The sequence below is a fragment of the Citrus sinensis genome, chromosome 3, assembly GCF_022201045.2.
Source record: "Citrus sinensis cultivar Valencia sweet orange chromosome 3, DVS_A1.0, whole genome shotgun sequence".
Taxonomy (NCBI): domain Eukaryota; kingdom Viridiplantae; phylum Streptophyta; class Magnoliopsida; order Sapindales; family Rutaceae; genus Citrus; species Citrus sinensis.
Genome location: NC_068558.1, coordinates 18,507,473 through 18,530,881, shown reverse-complemented (window position 1 = coordinate 18,530,881; position 23,409 = coordinate 18,507,473). Strand labels below are relative to the sequence as shown.

The 23,409-nt window shown below is 32.9% G+C and overlaps 2 protein-coding genes across 6 annotated transcripts; one reads left to right on the top strand and one right to left on the bottom strand.

Moving 5' to 3' along the window:
- Positions 1 to 6,768: 6,768 nt before the first annotated feature.
- LOC102608489 (uncharacterized) lies at positions 6,769 to 14,565 on the bottom strand. 4 transcript variants are annotated; one of them, XM_052437481.1, is made up of 8 exons: positions 14,133 to 14,565; positions 13,040 to 13,171; positions 11,663 to 11,786; positions 10,123 to 10,568; positions 9,865 to 9,941; positions 9,563 to 9,700; positions 7,999 to 8,200; positions 6,769 to 7,071 (listed from the first exon to the last, which is right to left on the bottom strand). In XM_052437481.1, the coding sequence occupies exons 1-8, from the start codon at positions 14,550 to 14,552 to the stop codon at positions 7,012 to 7,014; spliced, it is 1,599 nt and encodes a 532-aa protein (XP_052293441.1). In that variant the 5' UTR covers positions 14,553 to 14,565; the 3' UTR covers positions 6,769 to 7,011. The 4 variants fall into 4 exon arrangements, with proteins under 4 accessions (XP_052293441.1, XP_052293442.1, XP_052293443.1 ...); XM_052437482.1 differs by having other exon boundaries at positions 10,123 to 10,556; XM_052437483.1 differs by having other exon boundaries at positions 10,123 to 10,575; positions 11,682 to 11,786.
- Positions 14,566 to 16,900: 2,335 nt separating this feature from the next.
- Positions 16,901 to 19,363, top strand: LOC102609159 (histone-lysine N-methyltransferase ATXR6). Of its 2 annotated transcripts, none has more exons than XM_025092884.2 (6): positions 16,901 to 17,278; positions 17,508 to 17,588; positions 17,713 to 17,945; positions 18,262 to 18,362; positions 18,449 to 18,661; positions 18,999 to 19,363. In XM_025092884.2, the coding sequence occupies exons 1-6, from the start codon at positions 17,035 to 17,037 to the stop codon at positions 19,156 to 19,158; spliced, it is 1,032 nt and encodes a 343-aa protein (XP_024948652.2). In that variant the 5' UTR covers positions 16,901 to 17,034; the 3' UTR covers positions 19,159 to 19,363. The 2 variants fall into 2 exon arrangements, with proteins under 2 accessions (XP_024948652.2, XP_006491982.2); XM_006491919.4 differs by having other exon boundaries at positions 17,716 to 17,945; positions 18,999 to 19,344.
- The last annotated feature ends 4,046 nt before the right edge of the window (positions 19,364 to 23,409 follow it).

Sequence of the window (23,409 nt, the reverse complement as noted above, 5' to 3'; positions counted from 1 at the left end):
TTGCAAATAATGCAAATTGGGCAAGACCAGCAAAAAAAAAGAAAAAAATAAGTGGCCCAATGGAGATTATAACTCTTGTTTCACCAAGAGCAAAATAAAAGTTGAGAATAGAGATGAATAAAAAGAAAATTAATGGAGACTTGAAAATGGTGATAAAAAGATATTGAAAAAAGAAGTGGCGGAGGCTAGTTGCCAACCTCGTCGACAGTCATGAATATGATCAGCTGGAATGGTCGAGGATTGGGAATTGGCCTAGTGTTCCGAGAGGCCCAAAAAAATTCTCCAAATGCATAGACCTCAACTTATGTCTTTGTGTGAAACAAAGCTAACGTCTATGCAAATGCAACGAAAAGTTAGAGAATTAAGATTCGAAAATTGTTTTGAAGTTAGTAGTATAGGAAAGGGAGATAGTGGGGCAATGCTATAAGTTCAGAGTCAAAGGTTTATGTAAATTCCTTTAGTGAGCACCACATTAATGTACCAGTGTACATTGAAAATTGGAGTTATTGAAGATGTACAGAAGTAAATGATCATCCAAAAGCAAGTCAAAAGCATCACATATAAACTCTTCTAAAATGGTTAGCCAATCTATCCTCATTGCCTTGGCTTATTTTTTGGGATTTAAATGAAATTCTAATGCCTTTTGAGAAGATAAGAAAGAATGACAGAGATATTAATCTGATGTATGACTTTAGAGAAACAACTAGAGAATGTGATTTACTAGATTTAAGGAGCAAGGGACGTCCTATTACTTGGTTGTGTAATAAGTCTTGGGGTAAAATATTTCTTGAATTAGTGGCCGAACATTAAAAGCATAGATATCAGACCATAATCCAATTCTAATTATTGTTGTTGAAAAAAGGAGGGGATTTAGATACAACAAAAGAAATTTTCCTAGAGTGCATTACGAGTACTTGTAGAGCTCTTATGACAAGTGTAAAGAAATTGTAAAACAAGAGTGAATGGATCAAAGAAGATAGAACAGTAAAAATGTGATTTGTTTAAAAAACCAGTAAAAGACTCATTGGCTCAACTCTATCTCTGGAGCAAAGAGAGTTAGGAGATAAGAGTAAAAACTTGGAAAATTTAATGAACGAGCTGAAAACTATAAAGTAGTAGAATCTTCACTATGATGATGAGAATCATATTAGATTCATCAAAAGTTAAATTAATAATCTTCTCATGGATGAAGAAATTTATTGGAAGCAAAAATCAAAAGCAGATTAGCTGAGGCAAGGTGACAAAAATACTAAATTTTTCCATGCTAAGGATTCATCGAGAAATAGGAAGAATAAAATTTTAGATGAAGAGGGCAAATTGACAGAGGAAGAATATGATGTAGAAATGATGTTTTATAATTATTTTAAAAATTTGTTCTCTACAACCAGGCCCTCTAACATTAAATGGGATGTGAAAATGACTAAAGAGATGAATGACCATCTAGACAAACCCTTTATTGAGATGACATATCAACAACTTTGGCCAAAATGTTACTCTGCGTCCAGAGACGGCTTTCCAGCGGCTTTCTTTCAAAAACATTAGAAAATAGTGAGCGAATGAGTTTTAACAATATGCCTTCGCATCCTTAATGAAAAAGGTGATATTGCTCCTTTAAATTATACATACATTGTATTGATTTCTAAAATTACAAAGTTCAGACAAGTTACAAAATTTAGACCTATTAGCTTGTGTAATGTGATTTATAGAATTATAGAAAAAGCTATAGTCAATAGACTTAAATAGATGTTATATCACCTGCTCAGAGTGCTTTTATTCCAAATAGGCACGTTACTGATAATGTATTCATAGGCTATGAATGCTTACACAAGATAAGGCTAAGTAAGGCGAAGAAAAATGGTTTAGTGAATTTAAAACTTGATATAAGTAAAGCATATGATAGATTGAAGTGGTGTTTCTTACCAAGCACTATGCAGAGCTAGGCTTTTCACTAAAATGGATAGATCTAATAATAAGATGCATCTCAACAACATCAATTTTAGTTATTATCAATCGAGTGGCAAACGGTATGATTCAACTGTAAAGGGGTTTACAGTAAGGCTGCCCTCTCTTCTCTTCCCTTTTTATCCTATATGCAGAAGTTTTTTCAAACTTATGCAATCAGAATCAAAGTAGTTAATCTATTGTATAAAGTTTAGCAAAAACTCGTCAATCACATATCTCTTTTTCACGGATGATAGCCTTATATTTATAAAGGCTACAACTACAGATCGCACAATTTAAAGACCATTTTTTATTGTTATACAGCTGCTTCAGGTTAATCTTCAATTATAAGAAGTCTTTAATGATTTTCAGTGGAAACACTCCTGCAACAAGCAAAAGCATTTTTTTAGTTCTAAGTTATGTTTAGGCATGAGAAATATCTTGGTTTGTCATACATGGAGGGAAGAAAGGTGAATTTGTTTCCAAGATATCAAGCTCAGATTTTTTAGCAATATATCAAGTTGGCAAAGTAAATTATTTTCCAGTGGTAGGACAAAAGTGCTCATCAAAACAGTTGCCTCAGCAGAACCTGCTTATGCCATAAGTGTTTTCAAGATTCCTATGGGTTTTTATGCTCGCATTGAAAAGACAATGGCAAGATTCTAGTAGGGTTCAAAGAGAGATCAAAGGAGCATTCATTGGGCTAAATGGGAGAAAATTGTGCAAATCTAAAAGTAGAGGGGGCATGGGATATAAGGAATTGTCTAGTTTTAACTAAGCTCTAGTGGCAAAGCAAGGCTAAAGGCTCATTCAGTTTCCAAATTCACTAATAGCAAAGGTTTTACAGGCCCAATACTTCAAGAAATTAGATTTTTTTTTTAAATGCCAAGTTATGACACAAGCCATTTTTTATATGCAAAAGCATTCTTTGGGAAAGACAAGTGATTCATAATGGTTTGAGAAGGAGAATAATGAATAGAGGACAAGCGTGGATTTACAAAAGTAATTGGATTCCTAGACTAACTATTTTTAAGATATTGTCTACACTAATATTACCCTTAGAGATTACAGTATCAACTTTGAATAATGAGGAACATAAATGGAAGGAAAACTTGATTCATCAACATTTTATATCTGAAGATGCAGATCAGATTATAAGGATTCCACTCCTAAAAACCTTAAGAACTAATAATCCTCTTTGGTCTTTTGATAAACATGGAAACCACTCAGACAAGAGTAGATACCAAGTTGTAGTTAGATTAAAGAGAGTTCTACAGCAACCATGGTGTTAAAGATGTGGCAAACAAGGAGAAAATATTGCTCATGCCCTTATAACCTGCAAAGCTTCTAAAAAGATACGGAAAAACTGAGACGTAATGCCTTACAAACTAAGACTTATTGAGTGCTCTACAAGATTTGGCAGAAAAGAGAGAGAAGTCAGACCTGGAACTTGTTATTGCTTTGTGTTCGTCTAATTGACACTTAAGGAACCTTTTTATATTTGAAAGAAAAAAGTAAGATTCACAAATATTAGTGGTCAGAGCTAAAACAACAATAAAGTCATATAGGAAAATCAAATCCCCCTCCAAAACAATCTATATCAAGTCAAGAAATTCCAGCAAATCAGATCTAGAAACCTCCTCCAACAGGCTTTTTTAAGGTGAATGTTAATGCAGTAACAAAGTTGAAATAGCAGATTGCAGGATTGGGATCAATGATTAAAGGGCAAATGCTATGTTACAATTAATGTAACATACACACTCAACAACAACCACACAAATTGTGTGGGCCCATTATTTGTGTGGTTGTTGTTGAGTGTGTATGTTACATTAATTATAACATAGGGACTCCCATGATTAAAGACTTAGGGGGAAACTTAATAGCTGCAGCTATTAAGAAATCAACATTCAATGGGCATGTAGCTTTGGCAATAGCTGAAGCAACAAAATATGGACTTGAAACTGCAGGAAAGGCTACTTGTATGCCACTAAAAGTCAAATCAAGAAATTGTTGAGCTAGCAATTGGGAGGAATGCAATCAAACCCACATTTAATGGATCATTACTAACGTAAAAGAGATGTCAAAGAGGCTAAGTCAAGCTATAATACAGTACACTTCAAGGCTATGCAACGACACTTCACATTTAGGCATGGCAATTGTGCCCGCAAACCTGCTCGCCCAAACCCGCCTGCCAAAACTTGCCCGCTATGGATAATTTTGCGGGTTGCGGGCAGGTTTGATATTATAAATTGAAACCCGCACTTAGATGCGGGTGGGTTTGGTATCAACCCAATATCCGACGGATACCCTCATGGATATCTGCTAGACCCGCAATATTTTTTTAAATATTTTTAATTTAATTTTAATTGAAAAAATATTTAAATCTAAAAAATATATAGAGAAAATAATGCAATTATGCAAAGTGTCAAATAACCAAAGTGTAAACACGTGTATTGTGTGTAACAATACAAAGTACCAAAAAACAAAAGTATTTTTGTATGGACTATTTTTTTTAACTTAATGCATGAATTATTTCATTATTATAATTTTTTAAAGTATTATTCTTAGAAAAATATTAATCTTAATCAATATTTGTAGGCATCATGTTGGATGGATGCTAATGATGGTGAATGAAATGAAGATCTTCTCTTGAAACTTGTGTTGAATGATAATATGAAATGTAATTGTCATTTTTAGATACTAGTTTGTGGTTTTTTTTAATGGATTTGTGTATTTTATACATAAATTGAGAATTTGTGTTGGATTGATGTTGAAATTCTAATTTTTCATTTACATTGGTTAATTTTAAAATTGAGTATGTAATGTAGAATTTGAGATTGTTATTGTAAATTTATATATTGAACATTTGTGATTTTAAATGCACAAACCCGCAAAAAATCCGCTGGATACTATTACGGGTTTGGTAATTGTCAAAACTCACAGCATGTGGGTTTTTTTAAAAAAATTAAAACCCACTGCGCATTGCAGGTGGATTTGGTTATTTAAATTTTGTACCAGTTTGGGTTTGATAATGACAAACCCGCTGTGGGCGGTGTATATTGCCATCCCTATTCACGTTTCTATAGTCAAAATGGCTTTAAATATTGTAGAACCTATAATGTAGGTTGGAAATATTCTTGATTATCTACTTAGTGCAACCCACTTTCACACTACCCATTCACAGTGAGAGACTAAGGAAGCCTGTAGGCGTAATTATTTGAACTCATAGATGGGAATAGTTAAGAGTTGTGATATTTAATTCTCTCAATTAATCTCATCAACCCCCATTTCTCAATTCACTCCAGTAAAAGTTTTAAAATAATTCATCTTTTAGTGTACCCCAGATAATACCTTAGTTATTCTTACTTCAAACTTACATGTGTTCAATTTTCCTTCATGGCAGCTGCATCTCTTACGATTTGGGCAAGACTTCAATACCAAATACAAATTTCATAAAGAGTTGTCGAATTTGTGCTTTGCAGATTGAGAAATACTTGTTTCATTACCTCAATAGAAGATTCTACTTATTAGATGGAAATTGAATAATTCTTCGATAGTTAACAACTCATTGTCACAAGCCGCTCAAATTTCCTAGCAAAGGAGGTTAAATTGGCAATCCCAGGTGCGGTAAGAAACTAGCCAAAGTGCACTAACCAACGACCTGCCCAAGTCTCCAAGTCAAAGAACCCAAATTTGAGCCAAGGTGTGCTAGCTTGGCCCGATTTTTGGAATTTTCCAGCGCACTCTAATACTTGTACATATCTAGAGTTTTCTACACTTGTCTATACTTATAAAATATCTAGATGTTTAGGCAACTTGCACAAGTTGCATGGAATGCACTAGAATGGACAAGTCTCTCCTATAACTAGTGCATGACACTTCCCATTTTGCACACACCACACACCAAGCATAAGCAACTTAAGCATACATGTAAAACTCTCTTATATTCTCTTGTTTGAGTAAGAAAAATCTCATTGGCTACATTACTATCTCTTCTCTCTAACTTTTCCACAATCATCTTTGCTTAGTTAGTTTGAGAAGTTCATTAGACTTACTCAACAATTTTTATATTAGAAGTTGTTTTAAGTGCCATATGAGTTGTGAAGCAAAATAATCATCCCATGACACCATGTTTACTTTTTCGCAACATTAAGCAATAAGCACAAACTAAAACCTTGGCTAGCGGCTTTGGAAATTCTATAAAAGATTTATTTATTTATTTAGTTACTTATTTATTTACGTACGTTTTAGAGATCCGATATTTTTGTCTGCCCTAATCCTCTAATTTCTTCAAGTTACCTCATTGCTTTTGTATTCCGCGGAATGAAACTATGCTTTTATTATGTTCACTTTTTTATGTAGTGTGCAATAACTCTTTGATTTTAAAACATAGAATTTTAAATTTTATTTATCCTTTTTAGTAATTCTATTTAAAGACAAAAGAGGAAATTTTCAAAAAATAATTAGTGATAGCTTATGAAATAAAATCAGGAGCTTAAATATCACCATGCAACAAAATAGTCGGGGTGAAAACCCAAGGCATTTTCAAATTTCAAGGACGCGCAGCACAGAACACGTGAGACGGTTAAAACTTTGAAATCCCACCCCAGTCCCTCATCTCAACACCTAAGTTCAGTCTTCATAATTCATAACCTTGAATTCAGAAGCACAGCAAAAGACCTAAACATAAATCTCAAATGAAATTCATCAAGCACTCCCTTCTTGAATGTGAAATTGCAGCATCAATGCCAGAGGACATAAATCTTTCTGCCAAGCCAACAACCTTAAAATGTCCAAACATCTATGCTTACATAAAATAATTCTAGGTCGATAATTGACATTCTTTATTAAAATGAAAAAGAAAATCCCTTCAGAATCAGGCATCTATTGTAATAATTTACAGTGGTATTCATTTCATTTTCCACAGATCATTCCGATGGTCTTTACTGTGATGACCAAAATCCAACAGAAGATTCAAAAAAATTAAATGTAACTCAAACACAAGTGCCATTTAACACCCTTAATTCTACCCTGGCAACAAAATACATTCATAATCTAGTGATCTACAATTCACTCATTCAACTTGCAGACATCAATGAACTTTTGAACAGCATTGTGGTATTGAGTTCCCTGTAAAGGTAACACCCATTATATGCAAGCAAGTTTAGTTGACAATTAAACAACTTTCTAGCCATAAACATCTTTAATAAGTTCCCACCTATTTGAAGAAAATTATAAAACAAATTAACCAAAATATGAAGTCATACAAGAAACACCTATTTGCAGTAATATTCAACAGCTCACCAACTTAGCTCAACAGCATTCATTCTTAAGTTTTCTATCCAGATTAACCAAAATGCCATTTGAGAATCCATCTCTTTTAAAGTGGATCACAATATGAAGTACTAAAAGAGAAGAATGCAGCCTCATGCATTGCGATTATCAAATACACCATTTTAACCTATTATGTAATGAGATGAGTCTCTCTTGTTTTTAAATTTGACACAAATGTAAACATAAACCTTCCAGACCTTGATATGATCAGGAATCAAATCCAAGATCCCTTATTTCTTGCCAAATCCTTACAGTCAAACCAAGTAGTATCACAAGTCTACTCGTTAGTAAATAAAGATTGCATACAATTTTAAAGATTGGCACTACTCCTTTTAGAAAGGGGAAAAAGAGGGGGGGGGAATTTAACACCAATGGTTGACATGGAAAACCACCCACAGTCAATACAAGCACTGTCGCCGTCGCCTCCATACAGATATGAAAGGCACCTACAGGTATACCAACAAACCAAACCAAACCAAACCTTAAAATGCCCCAACCCCACCTCTCAATATGTAGCATCAATACATAATGCTACCCACCCACATCAGTACTAGTAAGAGACATATGCAAAGTAGATTTGTCAAATGCATTCTTCAACCTATCAAATGTGTTTCCTAAAAGTTTACACGACTATTTGGGTTTGATATTTGCTACCACAATTATCATCATAACCAAAATGAAAAGTATCAGGAGTCAAAAAAATAAATAAATAACAGACATTACCTCCCAATAAAGTTGGTTACAATCCATGCATTGCCAGAACTGTAAATTTTTGTCAAATAAGCAATCAGGTATTCTCTGAAAACCCTTTGCAGCTTCAACAGCCTCTTCTGTTGATAGGGGCTTTTGAATAAACCTCCCGTTACATTTGGTACACCTGGACATCAGTTGATCTTCACTAATTTTCAATTGGAAAGTTTCTATTCCCCCCCCCCCCCCCCCCCCCCAAAAAAAAAAAAAACTTTTAGCATATAGATCCATGTTGTCCTCGAATCTGGAAGACAAATTTGTCCAGAAAAACAGTAAAACAATGACTTTCCAATCATTACAATTTTATAGAATCATGTACAAAAGAATGGAAAGAGTTCAGTCAATGACGTATTGCATCTAGATCTATTATCCGTGCATCCTTGCCCCATCGTACCCCATCACAATTAATAACAATTACTATAAATAAATAATAGTAATAACCTTCTTAAGTAAAGAAAGTACATTAGATAAATCAGATAATGTAGTTATCTTTTACAATAGCATTTTTTTTTCCCCAAAAAAAATGAAAACTACAAAAAGAAAGCTCCCAGCACCTGTTATAAACTGCCTGAACCTGTTATCAACTGAATCAATATCTCAGAGACCCTAAAGTGGGGGGTCGTGGTGTTTATCAACTGAAACAATATCTTTGATAACCTAAATGAGAAAAAAGAGGAGGAGGAGAAGGTGGGTTGGGGTTGGGGAATGGAGGGAAGAGAGGGTGTAACCATACTATCAGATTTGACGACCTTAGAAGTCAGAGAACTCATGGAATATTATACCCTCTAAGGAGTTTTGAATTCCTGACCTCTTGGTTTAATCCAACAGTCTTTCTCACTCAACCTGACCACCTTAATTCAACTTCTTGCTTGAATTCGACAGTCTTTATATAGGTTTTTTGAGAGCACTAAAGTTTTTGTCTAATGCACTTCCACTTGTTCAGGCATGCTGGTTAGAGTTCATTGTTTTAATTTTTAATCGCATGAAATATGAGTGGCAGAAGAAAACTGCTTATGTTCTAGAAACTAAGTAAAACCAAAGCTAAAGCATCACAATGACACCATCTTTAAAATGCTCAAAACTATTATTATGACCGAATAAAAATATAATTGTAATGATAACTACATGAAATGATGTTTGATTTTTCATTTTCTAGATACATCTCCAAAGATTTGATCATCAAATACGTGACAAACTTATTGGGATTTCAGATGGTTGGAATTGTAGCAAGGCAATCTTCAACGATTTCTCAGCTGAGTCGAAGTCCATCTTTGGATTCGAGCCCCATTAGAAAGCATTCAAAAGTTGATGCTTTGAGAAAAATTGGATTGGCAGTTGAACAAGATTCAAAGCAGTATAACCACACTATTGTCAAAACCACAGCCAAAATTTTGACAGCTAGATACAATGATTAACTTGATAAGGTGGTATGACATTTAGCTTAGTAAGAATTGTTAAATAGCTATTAATTCACCAGTAAAAGCAGAAACCGGCAAACAATGGATATCTTTTCACATTTGAATATAATTGCACTCATACCTCAAGTAGTTGCTGGTTTTTCAGAAGGCTCTTCACTCTGTATATCTGATTTTTAATCAAATACTGGTGTCTCAATAGCTTGGCATCACGGGTCAAAAGTACTCTCTTTTCTTTAGATGTTTGATCTATTAACTCCCTAAATACGGAAAAAAATTAGTCACTAATTAAGATAAATACTTCTAATAACGGAAACACACGGGTAAACATATATTATCAACTACTGGTAGTAATGAACAATACATTATTTTATATGAACAAACAACAAACAAAAGTACTAAAAGAGTCATATGAGAGGAAAACCTAGGCTCTGGCTTTTTTGAACGTGGTGTAGCAGCATCTATGCCCACACACCGCAAATGCTTTGCCAAACCTTCAACCTGAGCAATGTTTGATTAGCCTCACAATAACAGAATAAACAAAATAGTATAAATCTACCTTCCACAGGGAAAAAATAAAAAATAAGTGGTTGATACAAAAAATTCTTCTACATAGAAAAGGATAATATTCGTTGAGAGACATAACAGGTAAAAAAATGTGCACGTGAAATAATTTACTTACCATCACATCGCAGAGAAATTTAGGATATCCATCACCTCCCAAGGACAAATCCCATGGTGGAGGGCCTTGCCAATCCCCAATATCGTCTAACCGCTTCTCTCTAGAATCCACAATTACAGAAGATCGTTTTTTCCCTTTCTTTTTGGAGGTTTTTGGTGCTTTGTCACACTCTCTCAATAAAATTTTTTCACCATAGTTTCTTACTATCTTCACGAGGGATTCATCCATAGGCATTGTATTTAGGTAAGACACTCTAGTAACTACTCCCTCAGGTGAGCACTGAGAATAATAAGAAGTAGCTCGAATAATGTCAAGGGCTTCACAAAGTTTGAACCTCACAGTTTTATTCCCAATATCAGGCTTCTCAAGAATTCCTTTCAACCCAAGATCCAAGTTGGAAGAATCTAGCTCGGAGATGCTACTACAAGAATTCCCTGCAGCAAAACCTAAAAACTAATTTCAATGCCAAACATGTTAAATTGAAGGCCTTAAATAGATTAACTAATGAGAACAAAAGTTTTAGATTACAACAGATTTTCAACAATACTAGTTCCCTTCTCAGTGATGTTCACAATATTATGTTTTCACTTGATTTCACTATGACCAATTACAAGAATCTGATGGCCACTACATAAGAAAAAAACTAGATATTCATTATACTGGAAAATAGCTCATACAATGTGAAAAGCAAGATGTACAATGCATAATACAGCACTCGAAAAATTTGTCTAAAATTGTAAATAAAGTTTCAGAAAAGTTAGTAGCACAACTATCTGGGTTTAGGCTGATTCCGTCGTCTATTATCCAGAGAGGTCCATGACGGATTAAACATATCAGTGAAAACCAAACATCTTTTGGAATAGTCTATCCAATTCTATAGTACCTTGCCCATTTGCTAAATATTCTCTCATTAACCTTTTGACTTAGAAACAAAATCCATTAAGCCTTTCATTATGCATCAGTTTAGATTTAGTTCCTAAATCTAATGGTGACGGTCCCCAATAATGTCATCAAAATAAAACTATCAAAAACGCTGTGAATGAGAATCTACTATCTCATGAATGCAGCTTTAAATATCTCATAAACATTACTTACTGCCAATCCAATAGGCTCCAGAACCTTAGAATGGTGACGAATACGTTGAAATTGTTCAAACTACGCTAAGCAAGCAATTTTTGAACTATGTGTGGCTCACAAAAAAGTCAAGCAGCAAAAATTTATCTAAGTCATTTTCCCTTTCTTTTTTTTTAAAGAAAGTTCTACATGGTTAATACATAGACATTTATGCATAATGCCAACAGAAGAATAAAAAATATTATTTTGCAAACCAATAAAACTTGAAGGGGAAACCCGCCAGTGCCCTTTAACATGCAATATAGCCTGACAAGACAGAATTATTCTTCCAAGCCATTATATAATGCAAAATAAAAAATTGAAGATCATGTCTCTACAGTAAGAATAAATGACAAGACTAGCATAGGTTGGCAATGTTGTCAAAATCATATTTGCTACATATTTGGTATCTTCAAGCACCACAAACCTTTTTGAGCAACCTTCACCTGAAAGATATTAAATATTTCAATCAAGCAGTGGGCATCTATAGCTGCATAGTTTTTCTGCTCTTCGGTAAGAGGACGATTTGACCAGTCACTACATTGAAGCTCCTAAAGAAAATATAAATTACATTATTTAACACCTTGAACCACAAAATTCAACAAGTGATCCCTTCAATGTACAGACTAGATCCCTCTTAGTTATTACAAAGGTGCTAAACAGATTACTTTGTCCAATATCACAATAGAAAACGAACTTCAACAGAAAAAATCCATTTGCTGTGTTGAAGCCATATCTCAAATGGAAGTCTAACACATTAATTGTCTATTATTTGACCATCTATAATTTTAGTATTTCTGTTGGGAACAGCTTTATCGCATTAACCCAAACTAACTTGTTATCCCCTCATTAGTCGACCATACTTCAATTTACTATTTTAAAAACAAATGTTGTACAGTTTGCAAAATCGAAGTATAGTAGAAGTTAATGCAGTACTAAAAATAATACACAATGTCTTTCACAAAGGTGATTTTATTAAACACAGTGGAAATTAATGAGGTAGAATTTCTTTCTGTGATGCCCATTCTGTGCATTTAACCTCAAACTAATTTTTCAATAGTGATGGTCAAGTAATAGACCCACAATGTGCAGCAAAACTGTGGCCTTTGGATTTGAATCCAAAGGCCACAATCTGGATCCCGTACCGCAAATTTGTCCACAGTTTAATAATGAGAGGATAACAAGTTAATTTGGGTTAATGCAATAATGGTGTTCCCACTACACCCAATCAAAATTTATGTGTATGATACTAAAAAAATATGAATGTGTTTGACAATGAATTCTGGACAACTACGAAACTTGGAAGCTCTAAAGTGAGTTACATGTCATACACAGGAAGCACGAACATAATATTGTAGACGTCAGTGATTGAACCTTGTTAAATGTGCTGAAAAAGAAAGATAAATAATTGGTTTGATTCTTTAACTGCTCAATAACCCATCAATTTCTGCAATATTCAAGGCATCAAAATTATGTTGACTTAAAGTATAACCAAAAACAAAGAGTGTCGTTTTGCTCAGGAACTCCAATTGCACTACCATCCACCATTATGATTGTAGTTCTCATGTGACATAACTATCCTGCAAATTCTGCATTTATAATTTGTAATGCATGTAGTATCATTTTACAAGTCCCTTGTTTTCAGACCAAGAATTAGCATAATAATTGTTTTCAGACCAAGAATTAGCATAATAAATCTGTTTTCTTTCCAATTAGCCTAAAAGAACTGGAGCAGTATTCTTGTCCATAGTACCTAAATGGTAATAGTGGCTCAAATAATGACATGGAAGCTAAATAACCGTACCTTTGATAGAGAAATGTCCAATAGTTCTTTGCAAATATTTGCTAAACTCTTGGTTTCCTTTGGCAATTTCCTTCCAAGCTGCTTATGATGCAGATGGTTATATATACTGGTGATGTCCAAATAGGGCTCCACCTATGTGACATTGCTTGAAATAGTTTAGCAAGTTGTATTTTAAATTCGATGAAACAAGTAATACTTTAAGAATCAGTATTAATAACTAATGATATTTCGTATTTCAAAAACAGAAAAAGCATTTCACTTATGTCCAGCTTAATGAAGTCTTCTAATCAGATACATAAAAAGGCTTAGCTGTTGTTCATCATTGCTTGAAATATTTTAGCAATTTTGTATTTAAAATTCAGTGAAATAAGTAATCCTCTAAGAATCAATATTAATAACTAATGATATTTCATATTTCAAAAATAGGAAAGTCATTTCGCTTATATCCAACTTAGTGAGGTCTTCTATTACCATCAAGTTGTATCTAGGATAACTTACAATTATTGTCCATTTATTTATCATAATTACCATCCAAATTGCTATCAAGAATGTGAACACTTACTCCAATTATATGACTATAAATTCTTAACTATTTTATATCATGAAGTAAAATGATTAAAACAAAATCAACAGTAGCAAAAATGAAGGTTAGTCCACATCAGTTAAAACAAAAGCACCTCTGTGGATACTTGATGAACCGGATTGGATCATGTTTAAGCATTTATAACCTCCTCTAACTATCAAAAGACTGTCAAAGATGTTCAAAACTATAGAGAAACCTTAAATGCTTAGAGATTGACCTCTTAAAGACAAAATGTAGTCACAAGCCACTAACCATCTTAGATTTCCAACCCTTCCTCTCTGCTTTGCTGCTTGCAATTTACCATTCACACTGGGCATGCAGATTCCACTCTAGGTAGAATACTGACACCTATGGACTAGATACCCAATTTAGAATACTGATGCCCAATTATTTTAAAATACTGATACCCAGTTTAGAATAACAATGAACAACTATTAAAAAAAGAAAAAGAAATTATGATTATAATTAGAAATAAAACAGAAAGTTTGCGATGAATAATTCAATGCTTACCCTATCAAAGCCTATATCACATCCTTGAGAACAGAATGTAGAAGACAAGTAAATCAAATCCTGCTTAAATTTAAACCCTAATTTCAATATATCTGGCGAAACAAACAACTCTTTTAGCAATTCCCATATTGAAGGCAGAGGAATTGAGGAAAGGTCTAGCAAGAAAACGACAGACGCGTTTGACTCGTCCCACTCAGGGTTGAATCGGGGACCGGGTTGACAAGCGAGTTGGAGGAGGGAGACTCTGGGGAAATTGGATTGGTGGGAGCGCTGGGGTTTCCACTCAGCGTCGAGTCCTACGAGTGAGGACTGACTCAAGGCCCGAGCAAGGTGAGTGAACTCCAGTGACTCGGTTGAGGTGACTAGGTGAATTTTGAGGAGCTTGCGATATGTGCAATCCATTGGAGAATTGCATTCCATTGGAGAAAATAAAGTTTGCATGATTTATTGCGGGAAATTTTTGGGTCTGGCTCATTGGGCCATAGGCTGCCCATCATTGCTCATGGACTCTCACTGATAGTCCATGATCAAATTCTGTAGCTTTGGCTTAAATACGCATTGTTCTAAAAGTCGGAAAATTATTTTACACCCTCAATGAAATCACAAATGTTAAAGCACTCCAATAATTTTGAGAAGTAGCAATACTAGGTATTCCAACATCTCAATCCCAATTTAAATTCCAACTAATGTAGTAAATATCCATTAGATAATGGTTAAGTAATTTTATTAGTTATAAAATTCATCATCCAATAGATAATTGACATATAAAGTGGAAACTCAAGCAAGAATTCAAATGTTAAAATCCTTAATATTATTATTTAAGAAGTCACTTAAGAGTAGTTAGAGCACTCATATTGGCATGGTAGAAAACACCAAAAACCTATGTGCTGTTAGTTTGTATATTAATTTGGATAATAGACAACTGAAAAACACAAGAATTAATATTTTTATTATTGGGTTATTCTTTTTTTACTATTTAAGTTATTATGAAATAACAATTAGATGCAACAAGCATTGAACAATAACATTTTACTCATAAGTATTACAAAATTTTACATATCACTATTTTTATGTTAGTTGATTGTTAGTTGACTTATCAAATATCAATTTTACTCTTACTTAAAGGGCAAAAACCCATATTTTTAATTAAATCTTATAATTTTCACTATTGTATCCCACAAAATTAAATAAAATTTACTTTTACAAAAAAATTTGTAACCTAAGTTTTTCGTAATGCAATTATTACAATAATTTTTCATTCAATTAAAGACTAATTTAATGTTAATTATTAATTAACGATAAAAATTAACAAACAAAGATATATACAAACACATGTATATATACATACACAAACATTTCAAGTATTAAATAGTAAAGTTTATATTTAATTGATAATGTACAAATTTATAATTTTTTTATTTTTTTATCAATAATCAAAACTAAAATTAAATTAATATTTAATTTTATAAAAATTTATTTAGTACAGTGATTAATATTCAATTAATAATTAATTTTATTCATAATCGATAAGTTTTTCCTTACCGTAAGCCAAAATTGATATTTTATATATGAACTAACCGTTACGGGTGGATAAATTGGGTCCTGGTTCAAGTTGTTCGTATTTCAATTTGGGTGTCAACCCGTTCAGTTTGGAAAATTCAACTCAATTGCATTCAAACTATTAACTCAAATTGAACCGAACCAAATTAAATTTGGTTCGGTTTGATTCAGGTTCATTTATACTAAAAACCCTAATTTCATCTCCATCCAAAAAAGGAACAAATTAACAAATTTCTCATAATCTTATTCACAAACAAATTAATTAACATAAATAATTCTATATTTAACAATTAACAAAAGAAAATTAAGAAACTAACTAACCATTAAAAAATAGATTACTAAACAATTAATTAATGGGGGATCAAAAAAAGAAGAAGAAATATTTGGTAGTGGAGGAAGAAAAGAAGAAGAAGAAGATGTTTCGCAGCAACAGAAGGAAGGAAGAAGAAGAAAAGGAAAAAAAGAAGATGATATTTGGCAATTGGCACTGGCGAAAGAAAAGGAGGAGAAGAAGAAAAAAAAGAAGTGGAGAAGTCAGGCAGAGGCTAAGAAGTGTATGCCTAGGATTGTGATGTGTTAGGGTTAGGAATTAATTTTTAAATTATTTTATTTATTTTCTTAGTTAACCCAATTGAGTTGACTATTCAGTTCAAGTTGAACCCAAATTGAAATACAACCTGATCGAGTTTGAACTTTCAAGCCAAACGGGTTGCAAACTTCAACCCAAACCAAACCAAACCTGAAAGTTTGGTTCGGGTCAACCCAATCCGAATGCACATCCTTACTAATTGTCAACTAATGGAAAAGTAATAAAATGTATGATTTTGTTATTCTTTAGTAGTTAAATGTTAGGTTGTATCTATTTATTATCTCACAATAATTTAAGTAGTAAAAGAAAAATAACCCTTTATAATTTTACCCATCAATTAATTAATGAGTTCAAATGAAATTCAAATTTCAACTGTTAATAGATATTGACACAAATTCAAATAGTTTATTATGTCAAAATTTTCAAAATTAAGCCCAATTATTTCTGGTCAAATCGTGTCATAAGTCGCAAAATTGACATAGGGGGTTAAGTGATATTATTTTTATATTTTTACTTTTTTGTCATTTTCATAGAAATGAAGGGGTCTCATCGAAATTATTTGATTAACAAATAACATCACCCTATTCCACTGCAGTCGCGCCAAGGAGAAAACCAAAAAATAAAAACGCGCGAAAATCCAGTTGCCGCGAAAGAAGCGAGACCGAAGGCGGGAAAAGCCCTAAGTTGGCTCCCCGCTTAAATTCACGAAACGCCGAAAATTTACCATCCGTACCTGCTGTTTCTTCAAACAAAATGTTACTGAGACGCAGAACTGAAGCTCCAAAACCAAATATCCATCGTCCAATTACATACGAATCCCCCGATGACGACGATTCTCGCTGCGAGAAATGTGGGTCCGGTGACTTTCCCGACGAGCTTCTTCTCTGCGACAAATGTGATAAGGGATTTCACCTCTTTTGTCTCAGACCCATTCTTGTTTCTGTGCCCAAAGGCTCTTGGTTTTGCCCTTCTTGCTCTCATCATAAGAGGCCTAAACGTATGTCTATGTTTTACTTATTGAGTGATTTTCAATTGGTTTATAGGTTTTATTTTATGAGTTCATTTTATTTTATTTTAATCTTATTGCTGGGTTTTTTTAGTTTTTATTTTTTAATTTTTTTCTTTATTGATTTATAGATCTTTATGAGATAAATTTATTGTACCTTGAGTATAATGTCGTTGATTGATCATGTTAATTACGTAATTCATTTACAAATTATGTGCAGCTTTCCCTCTTGTTCAAACCAAAATTATTGACTTCTTCCGGATTCAGAGGTCCGCAGACTTAACCCAGAAACTGACTCCAGGTATTTGGTAATTGGCACTTTCATTTTATTGGTAATTAATTATCCCCAATTATTATTATTTTTTCTTCATGGGTTCTATATATCTTATTGATGAGTAGAGATTAATTAGAATTACTATTTTCAGCAGACAATCTTAGAAAACGAAAACGAGCAAGTGGTTTAGTGATGTCAAAGAAGAGAAGGAAATTGCTGCCATTCAACCCAACAGAGGATCCTGAAAGGAGGTTGCAACAAATGGCATCACTGGCGACGGCTCTGAGAGCTTCCGGAACAGAATTTACTGATGAACTTACTTATGTGACTGGCATGGCACCGAGGTCTGCAAATAGTGCAGTTCTTGAGAAGGGAGGAATGCAGGTAATCTTTTTTGTGGTATTATTTATTATCTTGTTGTAAAATCTTCTCCGAGCTATGCTCAAGCATGTATATTGCTCCACTAGACTAATGAAATGGCATTTTAAGCACCCATTAATCTACTCCGATGTGTGGGCATAATCTTACATGGTTTTCCTGCATTATGCATATGTTAATTGATAAAATAGCTCTCAAATTGGAGAATAAGCATTTGATAACCTGGTTAGTTCCTCTGATTAGATACTATATGACCTGCACTATTGTGTTTGTAACATGTTGGATTGAGATTTTAGTGAACTTTTATCTAACTGCATTTCAGGTATTGTCAAAAGAAGATATTGAAACTTTAAATTTATGCAAACGCATGATGAATAGAGGGGAATGGCCTCCCCTGATGGTTGAATATGATCCTAAGGAAGGGTATGTGTACATAAAATAATTTATTTTCTCATTTTGTATGCATATATGCATGTGGATACTTAGCTGACAATACTTGTTTGTCACAGATTCACTGTACAGGCAGATAGATTCATTAAAGATTTAACAATAATTACAGAATATGTTGGAGATGTTGATTATTTGAACAACCGTGAAAATGATGATGGAGATAGTACAATGACACTGCTCCATGCTTCTAATCCAGCTCAAAGCCTTGTCGTTTGTCCTTACAAGCATGGTAACATTGCCCGTTTTGTTAATGGCATCAACAATCACACTGCGTAAGTTAATTTTTAGACTTGTATCTAGCTTTCTTCCTTCAGATAATTAGTTTACACCCATCATCTCTATGGCATCCGAAAAAATTGATAAGCTAAACTGGCATATTTGAGAGTTGACCTATTCTGTAGAAGTCCGTAAGTTGTATTGCATTTGGACTGATGCCATATTAATTTAACTTACTGGATGGTCACGGCATTAAGAACCAAAGCAAAAAAGATGCTAGGTTTATTTATATACATGGAAAACAAAGTGGACTTGTAATGCATTATGCTATGCATTAAGGCATTGCATTTGTTCCACATTTTGATCTAATGTAAATGCTGTGTCTTGATGCAGTGATGGGAAAAAGAAGCAAAACCTGAAATGTGTGAGATACAATGTCAATGGAGAATGCCGAGTTTTGCTGGTTGCAAACAGAGATATAGCAAAGGGAGAAAGATTGTATTACGATTACAATGGATATGAAAAAGAGTACCCAACTGAGCACTTTGTCTAACTTCCTTTTTTTTTTCCTTTCCTTTTCCTATTAGTAAGATAGGTTGAAGTAACAAGCTAATTGTTTAACCATCACTGCTTGTCCCCAGCTCACAGACTCACAGTTATGTAACATAACAATTTTTTTCTGGGGATATCTGAAAGAGAAAGACATATGTTGATACACATTTTAATTTTTAATGCTTCCATTCACTCATTGCTCTTTTCATACCTGATCACATTTAAAGCATAGTTGGCTTTAGGGGTGTTCGCGGATCGGATTTTACGAATTAGACATCAATCCATATTCGATCTATAATTTTGCGGATTATAATTTTTCAATCCAATTTAATCAATGGATTGATTACACTTAATCCAAATTCAATTTATACATCTGCGGATCGGATGCGAATTTGACTCAATACGTATTCAATCCATACGTTTGCGGATCAGATGTGGATTTAATTTAATCCATATTCAATCTACCATTTTGCGCATTAGGTTCTGAATTTAAAATTTTTAGTTCTCCCCAATCCATGAACTAATGAAATTAAAAAAAAAAAAAATCTAATATAAAAATAATTTTATTACCAATTAAATTTAAAATTGAATAAAATTTAAACAAAAGAATTGTTTAAATAAAATTAAAATAATACGTTTAAAGTTTCAAAATAAACATACTAAGATTAATTGTTCAAATAAAGTTACAATAATACATTTAATATAACATCGAAATTAATTGTTCAAATAAAGCCACAATTAATTGAAATGACGAAGTTTCTGAAATCAAACACAGTCTGATCCTTCACCAAGGCTGTTGCATTTGTCGAAAAGTGGTGATTATGGAGCCGTCAATGATGGGAATCAGGAGAAGTACGGGTGGCTATCTTGAAGGTTGTGATAGTGCAATTGTTTGGTTGGAACTAGTGATTGTGAAGTGACTCGATGGACTCAGGGAAGAAGATGGCATGCTCTCCCTGGAATCACGCTGCCGACGTCCTTTAAATCGGTGTCGAGAGTGTATCGAACCAGTATTGGGTGTTGCTAGTGCGTGTGACGGCGGGGAAGCTTAGAGTTTTTTGTTTGCAAATTGTTGGTGACTTGGCGTTATGTTACTTTACTTTTGGGTGACTTTGCAAATTATTGGTAACTTGGTTTTATGTTACTTTGCTTTTATTTTGTTTTACAATTTTTACAAGTTATATTTGTATATTTGATTATTTAATTATTTTTATTTAATATTATTATTGGGTAATGGCTAAGATATGTTATAGTGCTTATGTAACTATGTAATGTCACATTTATAATATTCTTTAATTAAATTTATAATAATTTTTTAACTAAATAAATAAATATATATTTTTTTATTTTTTTTTTTGCGGATTCAAGGATTTTTATAGATTTACAAAAGTAAATTCATATCCAATCCATCGACTGCAGATTTTAAAATTTTTAATCCATATCCAATCTACGGATCGGATTTATACGGATCAAATTTTCACGGATCAGACGAATTGAATTCTGAACACCCCTAGTTGGCTTCATTTTACCTTGTCAAAATCTACTGGATAATTGTCATTCGAAATTTGCAATTGAAAAATGCTATAATTAATTAATTACTAAGTTAAGATATGACCCAAAATGACCCCAAAAGCACTATGAACGTATAATTTATCAAATAATAATAGAGATCATAATATTGGGTTTAAATTTGTATTTTAACGTATGTGACATTTATCTATTAAAGTGATATCATAATAAGTCTACTGACTATGAAATTTTTCAATAAATGAATGACACGTGTAGTTAAAAGTATAAATTAAGATCCAACTATTAGAATACCTAACATTATTATTTCCTATTTTATCGAAAGTCTTTGACTTTATATGTGGACTTAATCGAGAGAGTAGAATAGAAGTCTTATTTCCTACCAGAGATGGTAGAAAGCCTAGCTTGACCCGACCATAGCCTGAGTGCTTAGCCTAGAATGTATTTTAAATACCCCAAAAAAGCCGCAGGATAGTTCGCAAGTCCGACCAATGCCTAAGAAAAATAACAAATATATCTTATTTTAATTTAAATACACATTTTAATATTTATCTAACCCTCCCATAATATAAATTTAAGAGTGACGCTACTGGCACCCCTTTGTAATTACTATTTTTCTTTTATGTTTTAAATTGTATTAAAAGTAAAAATTTATCTAATTACACCCACAATGTTATTTTTTAAGTCTTTTTCTCTATTAAGAAACTCTTTAAATCTACAAAATTTAAAAAAAAAATGAATTGTAAAAAAGTAAGAATTCGATTTAAATATAAACTAAGTGCTTGGAAGAAAAATAATTTTGTGACGTTTGTTTATTTTGATTTCTTTTAAAATAAAATGGCCAAATAAAATAGAAAACATAAACTTGATTATCCAGCTTCTTTATTAGTTTTGGAGAGAAACTAAAATTTGAGATGGGTAAATGTCTATTTGGTATGACTTATCCATCTAATGGTCATAAATGCTTATTTAATTCTATTAGCTCTGATCAAAATTTATATTTTTTTTTGTATAGTTTTTTAAGATTAAATAATCTATTTTACCTCCACTAACAAAAGTTTAAATTTTTGAGTTTTTCAAAGTAGAGGTTGAAAAGTTTTTTTAAAATATGAAAATAACTAAAATATCCTTTTGAAGGTGTTGGAGTTTTTTACCTTTACACGTATTTGTAATTTGTGGAGAACTTGTCATGATCGTTGACTTCGATTTCGAAGGGGTGAGTACCTTGGCTTCGATTTCAAAGGGGTGAGTACCTGAAAAAGGCACTCTGACACTCAAGCCAGTGTTTGATCAAGATTAAACAAAGAAGAAAGATGAAGAAAATGAGTTTTTTCTCTCTAAGTATAAATAGTCATTTTTGGAGGCAAAGACCATTTTTTTCTTAGAGATGAGTCACTATTTATAGATGATGAGTGATGTGTATTTAGGATTTTCCTTTGAACCCTTAATCTAACGACATGTGTCGCCCATAATTTTTGTACACATGGAGGTAGATTTGATATAGGGAATTATTCTGCCCCTGTATGTTACCTGACTCGTATGACCTTTGAGCTTGATTTCCCTAGACTAATGGACTACGGAATCAATTCCCCCCTTGCCTTCTTTACGAGCTCGGGAGAATTTTTTCCTTGGGTGTTACTCCCTAGAGTAGCTTTTTTTATTTGACAAGATGGACACGTGATATGATTTGGTACCTTTTAGAATATGGCACCTACACTTTTATTATTTGACAATGTTATTTCATTGTTTTCATGACATAATCTTAAAAAAAACTTGTCTATTAAAGTAATTTTAATAAAAGCTCTCACTAATAACCAAACAAATAAAAATTTTTAAATATAAATTCTACTTTTAAAAGCTCTAATAACATAATCTCTATTTAAATAACCTCTATTTAAAAAATTAACGGTAGCTTAAAAAAACTCTCGTAACATAAGATGAGATTGCCTGAGCCACAGCTCTGATCAGCACTTCCTTTCCCCCACTTGAAAACAGCTTAAAATTTCAGCTTTGATATCTTTACTAAGGAGCTGCTGACATGTTTACTACAGAATACAGGTTCTGAGTACGAATTAAATGATTTTTGTCGAATAAAATACAAAGCATTTGATTTGATATTAATTGTCAAGTTACAAGAATGCGCTTTTAACAGTAGTGGTCAATAAAGTTCGAAGTCGGGGAAACTATGTATGAATAAACACCATTGGTCCAAATAAGTAGGCGGGTGAAATTATTATATTTTGTTATATCATTAAAGATCATACTTTTGTAGTTATTGTGCATTGTCGGCCATGAAATGGGACACTTTTATTTCCCCCTCCCTTGATCAATAGTTGAATTATGCAATCACTAATAACATAAATGGTTCTTTATAAGCCATCATAGCGATAACCTTTTGTGTCTTGATTATTGAGATGCCAAGACAGGTCCCGAGTTTCAACTATTCCAATAAATAATGAAAAAAATGCAGCTCTACGTGCAGTAAAATGCTTGGGATTGTCGACAAGGGAAGGTGATGTTCTCTCTTTGTCGTTAATAAATAATGCAAAGTCTGATTCAAATGCCAAACATATGAAAATATTATTATTATTATTATTATTACTATTACCGCTCTTTATATGAATTTATGTCACAGTATAAACTAATCCTTTTTTATGAATACTGTTGCGCATACTTTTTGCAGAATCAGAGAGTATGTGGAAGAGTTTGACAATTGCAGAATAAT

Excerpts from the sequence above, each read along its gene's own strand:
- LOC102608489 (XM_052437481.1), bottom strand. The coding sequence starts at position 14,552 with ATGGAATGCAATTCTCCAATGGATTGCACATATCGCAAGCTCCTCAAA. Across the intron at positions 11,787-13,039 it reads TGGACATTTCTCTATCAAAG|GAGCTTCAATGTAGTGACTG; the intron begins GTACGGTTATTT and ends TATTTTCTTTAG. Across the intron at positions 9,701-9,864 it reads TCAAAAAAGCCAGAGCCTAG|GGAGTTAATAGATCAAACAT; the intron begins GTTTTCCTCTCA and ends TTCCGTATTTAG.
- LOC102609159 (XM_025092884.2), top strand. The coding sequence starts at position 17,035 with ATGTTACTGAGACGCAGAACTGAAGCTCCAAAACCAAATATCCATCGT. Across the intron at positions 17,279-17,507 it reads TCATCATAAGAGGCCTAAAC|CTTTCCCTCTTGTTCAAACC; the intron begins GTATGTCTATGT and ends AATTATGTGCAG. Across the intron at positions 17,589-17,712 it reads AACCCAGAAACTGACTCCAG|CAGACAATCTTAGAAAACGA; the intron begins GTATTTGGTAAT and ends TACTATTTTCAG.